At 33.4% G+C, this 6,686-nt stretch overlaps 1 protein-coding gene across 1 annotated transcript; it reads left to right on the top strand.

The window, feature by feature from the left end:
• Positions 1–2,536: 2,536 nt before the first annotated feature.
• On the top strand, positions 2,537–6,686 carry LOC114376852 (26S proteasome regulatory subunit 6B homolog). The gene is made up of 6 exons (XM_028335151.1): positions 2,537–3,065; positions 4,163–4,393; positions 4,708–4,866; positions 5,061–5,213; positions 5,373–5,456; positions 6,421–6,686. Exons 1-6 carry the CDS (start codon positions 2,586–2,588, stop codon positions 6,553–6,555), a joined length of 1,242 nt encoding a protein of 413 aa, XP_028190952.1. The 5' UTR covers positions 2,537–2,585; the 3' UTR covers positions 6,556–6,686.

Raw genomic sequence — 6,686 nt, 5'->3', positions numbered from 1 at the left:
AAAGTTTAAGTGACTTTATTTTATAATGTAAATTTTATATAAAAAAAAAAGAGAGTAACTTTTAGAGAAAAAAAAAAAAGCCCTTAGAACTACTTTTGGTTGGCTTATGCGGAGCTTTTTCCGCGCACATGCACCCTTCGATTCTGTGCAATTTCATATTGCTCATATTTTCTAAACAAAAGTCTCAATTGGTGTAGCCCTGAGAGACTTATACTTATTTTTCTCTCAAACAATTTTAGCTTAAAAGAAACTTTTAAACTAAAATAAATAAATTTAACAAATAAATTATTCTTGTTTTTTAAGATATAATTTTTCATTTTTACTTAAAAATAACTTTTAAGTAAAAAAAAAAAAGGCTGAACCAAATAAACATATAGTTTGTTGAATTATAATAAGTTATAAGCTTGCAAGTTTGACCATAATTTGTACAAATTAAATACTATATAGGTTACTCATTAATTTGTTATATATATATATATAATATCGGTGTAACTTTAATAATTATATTATTTTTATAATTTAATATAACATATAATTTTTATTAATTCAACTATTAAATTATATTTACATATTATTTAGATTGCTTGTGTCAAACATTATTTTTTTTCAACTATATATAAATGTATTTAGTGGTTCAGTTATAAACTCATGTCATAAGGAAGCATCGAAATGTGGACAAGTTGCTTGAGAACTATAAATTTCTCATTGATGTACAATCCTTTCAACCTATCCTTTCCCAGGTAATTTGACTTTCTTTTTCTTTTCCTTATATGTAGAGCATTTCTAACCCTCCTGCAACTCACTTAGGGTGCTTAAAATAAGATCCATATGTATACATTACTTACTTTTAAATATCTTAAAAACAAGAACCTTTGAGTACTTATTTTTTTTTAATATTTTAAAAACAAATAACATCGATGCTACAATAAGCAACCAGTGCTTAAAGAAAAAAGTAGCTAATGCGTGTGTAATGAAAAATACTTATTAGACAACATTACTTGCGGAGTTTAAATACTTATGAAATAATAGGTTAAAGTTACTCTTAGATTGTGTTTAAGTGATGATTGTGCCATTTAACACGAGCATGTAGTGATGAGGCTACCATAAAGCATGCCACTCCTGGGTAATGTGTGTATACATACACATTATGCAACGCGTGCAATATAAATCATTACTATTGAGTATTTTCTTATTAAATTGTTTTTTATATATATCATTTTTTACACCTAAGATACATCTAGCTTCGCTCTCATTAATTTATTGTAAAATATTAATTAATTATAAATGAAAGTTTCTTCTTTTTTAAGTAATCAATATTACATGAATCACCTAGTGATCAAATTAGTTATTATATAATTTATATCATAATTAATTTAATTACAACTAAGAAAATAAAATATATAATCATTAATTTAAATTTAAATAAAAAGGTATATCACAATAATTCAATTACTATTAAAAAAAATAATGCATTTCATGGTTAAGATAAATATATACAATCGCATTAATTCAAATAAAAAGATAACTTATATTTACAAATTTAATTCTGGCTCTTGCTATTTACACCCCCTTTCTAAATACACCCCATTTCCCTTTCTACCTCCCAACTACTTATTATATCATTTTACTTAAGGATGTATACCCTTTTACTTTTCAGAAATGTATTTTCAGAATAATATATCTTTGAAACTATAATTTATAATTTTGGAGATATACTTCAAAAACACGTATATGTCTTTTAAATAAAATATGCTTCCCAATTAAGATCGTTGAGGAGAAATAAAAAAAACATTGACAAGAAAAACATATATCTTATACCCATGTTTGTTAGTTTATCTTTATCCAATTATTGGAGTTCTTTAAATCCTATCTAAAATCTTATTTCATTCTATATTTATTATTCTTTAAACCCTAATTTTTAAACCATCTTCACCATATATTCATTATATAATATTGTATTTCCACCAATAACATTCAATATTGTGTTTTCCTTCATGTGAAATAATGTTTCAAGGTATGTTTATGACTAACTTCATCTATTATACACCTTAATTGTAAAACAAAGCTTTTGACGATGATTTTTTCCTTTAAGTGTGTTCATTCATTTTTTAATCCAAGTCTATGTTAACAATTTAGGCCTCAACCCTCAATGACTCTTAAATACTTTGATTGAGATATGATTTATCTTTTTGGAATAATGCATACTATTATAGAAGTGTATCTCCAGAACTATAATTTATAGTGTTGGAGATATATTTCCAAAATAGGTATATTTAATTCTATAAATACATTTCCAAAAATCAAAATGAGTGTACATCATTAAGAGAAAAGGGTATAATGGGTAGTTGGGAGGTAGAAAGGGGTACGTGGGTGTACTTAGCGAAAATAGAGTGTTAATAGCAATAGTCTTTAATTCGTTAGCCGGCTGATGCATACACAAGTCCAATATGATAATCCATCGACATAAGGATTTCTTCGTTGACACGCCAACAAGGTCGTTTTGGTCATTCCATATCCTCTCCCAAAACAAAATAAAAAACCAAAACAGAAAAAAAAAAGATCACCAGCAATTTCATTCCATCATAATGGCCGCCTCAGCGATGGTGTTGGATCCGCCGCCCTTCCTCCCGTCGACAAAGTCCGCCTACCTCCAAGGCGGCGACGCCACGGCCTTCGATGAGGAAGATCTCTACAGCCGCCTCAAATCCCTAGTGCGTCAGCTCGAGTTCGTCGACATCCAGGAGGAGTATGTGAAGGACGAACTGAAGAATCTCAGGCGCGAGCTCCTCCGCGCGATGGAGGAGGTGAAGCGGATCCAGTCGGTGCCGCTCGTCATAGGCCAGTTCATGGAGATGATCGACCAGAACAACGGCATCGTTGGATCCACCGCAGGATCCAACTACTACGTCAGAATCCTCAGCACTATCAACCGCGAATTGCTCAAGCCTTCTGCTTCCGTCGCGCTCCACCGCCACTCCAACGCGCTCGTCGAGGTGCTGCCGCCGGAGGCCGACTCCAGCATCTCGCTCCTCAGCCAGTCCGAGAAGCCTGACGTCACTTATAATGTCGGTTTCGTTACATTTTGTTGTTTTTCCTATCGAATTTTAGGTTACCGTGGCGAATGATGATTTTTAGGGTTCAATTTCTTTTAATTGCAGTTTGATTAGGGTTAGGTGCGGCTAAATGAATTTTGTTTGCTTGATTGGAATTTCTTTAAAATGATTTCTAGTTGGCCTGACGCTGCTTATAGTGTTAGTTTTGTTTTCCCTATCGATTTTAGGTTACAGTGGCAAAAGGTGATAACTAGGGTTTTTGGTCTAGTGCTGGTTTAGTTTCTTATAGTTTATATTTTTTATTGCACTTTGGTTAGGGCTTCTTGCGGGTAAAATTAATGTTTGGCTTGATTGGAATATCTTTGAAGTGGTTTGTAGTTGGAGTTTTGTCAGGCGTTGTGAGAGCAATTGAAAATTCAGTTTCATTACGTATCGTGGTTTTCTCTATCGAATTTTAGGTTATTGTGGCGAGAGATGATTTCTAGGGTTTTTGTTCTCGTTTAAATTAGGGTATATTTGAGGAAAAAAGTATTAATTAGACTTTGAAATTCTAAAACATCAAAAGATATGAGAATGGGGTAGTATTTATTAGTATTACTGAAGTGAATCAACATTGCCCCAGGTTTGTAGACTTAACGCTAGACAATAAAAACTGTTGAGTTTGTTTAGAGGAATTGAAGTGTCTTGGTTTAGTGGTTGCAGTTTAAGATTTAAAAAAATGTCATTACTTCAAGTGTTTGTGAGACCCATAAATAAGCCTTGGGGAGTTTCTTTTTGTTCTTTATATGCAGCGTGGGATCCAGGAGTTGATGCTATATTTTAAAAATATCGATGATTAGATGTTTATTTAATTGTGTGATGTATGAGTCTAAGTAGTTGCAAAGGTGGTAACAGTGACACTGAAAGTTTTGGTCCATCATTCTGTTTTGGTGAGAACTTGGACCTTCCCAGGATTGAGATTTGAGATGGATTCTGATAAGGAAGATGAGAGTGATGATGATGCATGAAAAATTACTGGCATGTTATTATGTAGTATAATTTATCCCCTTTTCTTTGAGTTTAATTGTTGCATGTCCTTATCCCCCTTTGATGTATTTGATCTTTTTTAGGACATTGGAGGATGTGATATCCAGAAACAGGAAATCCGTGAGGCTGTGGAGCTACCCCTTACACATCATGAACTATACAAACAAATTGGTATTGATCCTCCTCGTGGTGTTTTACTGTATGGACCCCCTGGCACTGGCAAAACAATGCTTGCCAAAGCTGTTGCTAATCATACCACTGCCGCCTTCATCAGGGTTGTAGGATCTGAGTTTGTGCAAAAGTATCTTGGTGAGGTATGATTTCTAAGTCATCTTCATTTGGATGCGATGTTGACAATGTTGTAACTTACTCTGCTATCTTTGTTTCTTTTTGAAAATTATGGGTTTCCAATTCATAATTCCTGATGCTATTCTGCTATTTACATTCAGTATCAAATTCGGGGATTGTTTATTTTATTGGGATATCATTGGTGTTTAGTTTCAACTCAATGATTTTAATTAATGTTGTTCCTAAAGTTTCCTAGGAGTTTCAAATCCATTGATTGTATGTGTTTTGATCAATGGTTTAGAGCAACATCTTCAAATCTTCCCTGCCATTTTTATTTTAGGGTCCACGAATGGTTCGTGATGTATTTCGTCTCGCTAAAGAGAATGCGCCTGCTATTATATTTATTGATGAGGTTGATGCAATAGCCACTGCTAGATTTGATGCCCAAACTGGAGCTGATAGAGAAGTACAGCGTATCCTTATGGAACTTTTGAATCAGGTATCTATGAAATGATATTTATGTTAGGTGCTGTGAGTAGGTTGTTACTACTATTAGTAGTTACTAATTTCTGATGGGCTGCTGTGAATTAGTTTTTGTTTCTCTTAACCTCTAGCTATTTGGTTGGGCTACACTTCCCTATGATTTTAGATATTTTCTGAAGTGTTGGTTTAATTACCTGTTCTTTTCTTCAGATGGATGGTTTTGACCAAACAGTTAATGTTAAAGTTATTATGGCAACTAACAGAGCAGACACTTTGGACCCTGCTCTGTTGCGTCCTGGAAGGCTTGATCGTAAAATTGAGTTCCCTTTGCCTGATAGACGTCAAAAGAGGCTTGTATTTCAGGCAAGTCTTATGGGTATTCTATATGATTCACTGGAAATTTTATATTCTGACTTTCTGAGTGGCAAATTTTCGCTTGTTTTGCTGACTCAGTGCCTTTTATATTGAAAAAATTTGTAGTTTATTTTCATCTGCTAGCTAACCTCTTGATGGTTTGATCAGGTTTGCACAGCCAAGATGAACTTGAGTGATGAGGTAGATCTGGAGGATTATGTTTCTCGCCCTGACAAAATCAGTGCTGCTGAGGTTTGTTTCTTTCTTGTCCTATGACTTTTGTGCCCAATAATTTTATGTAGGAATGCTTGTTATTAGTTTCAGGATCATTTATCTAACTATTGGAAGTTTTTGAAGTTTATTGTTTTTCACATCCATTATCTTGGTTAGAAGGCTTGAAGCAATGTTGAAAAGCATAGGGAGTGGTTAGAAGGCTTAAACTCTGGTTAAAAGAAAATATCATGTTTCTTTACTTAATGTTATTTATATCAAGATTAGCAAGATGACACTATTCCATGGGGAAATTGTGGAACAGAGTTGAAGCTATTAGCTTGGTGTCAATTTTCAAAATGAAAATAAAATGTGTAAATAAGTAGAACTATGAGAGAACGGATTGTTTGTTTGAGAAAGATTATGCTGTGAAGGACCAATTCTTTCTAAAAAGCTTAAAAGGTGAGATAGCTAATGAAAATTGTTGAGATTTCTATGAAAGGGAATTTAGAATTTAGATCATCTGGATATGCTTTTAGCAAAGCTTCTCACTGGCTGTCTCGAATAAAAAGAAGAGGGTGGTATACATGGAGCATTGTTGCATCGTTGAGGTAGAAACTCGAGATTCTAGGCTAAAAATAGCAGATGTGGGTAAAATAAAGCAAAAGGTACAACTGTTTGATTGAAGATTAAGCCTGTTATATATGTGTGTGTGTGTGTGTGTGTGATGTTTTAAGATGTCTTACACCCAGTAAGTGAGATCATACATTATGACAAAAAGGTCAACCTTCCTCCTTTTCTAACTTCCTGGGTCTCTAAGGTTGGTCTTAGGTGTTGCGTACATAATTAAGTTCAGGTTTTATTACTAGAAGAGGTAGCTGTGATAAATAAGAAAGACAATCAAGTCAAATGTGAATATATGCCTGATAGAAGATTGCCATCTCTACAGGTCTTTGTAATATATATATAAACAGTTTTATCATTTGATGATTGTTGGTGCCTGCAGATATCAGCTATTTGTCAAGAAGCTGGAATGCATGCTGTTCGCAAGAATAGATATGTCATACTGCCAAAGGACTTCGAGAAGGGTTATAGGACAAACGTGAAGAAGCCTGATACTAACTTCGAATTTTACAAGTGAATTTGTACGCATGTTGATAAGTTTTCTTAAATATTACACACAATTTATTAAGCTTATACGCTATACCCAATAAGGAGGTTAAGGAGGTTGAGTTGTGTTTTACGAAATTTTTTGCGATTTTTTTTCGTAAA

The sequence above is a fragment of the Glycine soja genome, chromosome 11, assembly GCF_004193775.1.
Source record: "Glycine soja cultivar W05 chromosome 11, ASM419377v2, whole genome shotgun sequence".
NCBI lineage: Eukaryota > Viridiplantae > Streptophyta > Magnoliopsida > Fabales > Fabaceae > Glycine > Glycine soja.
This window is presented reverse-complemented; position numbering and strand designations above follow the sequence as displayed.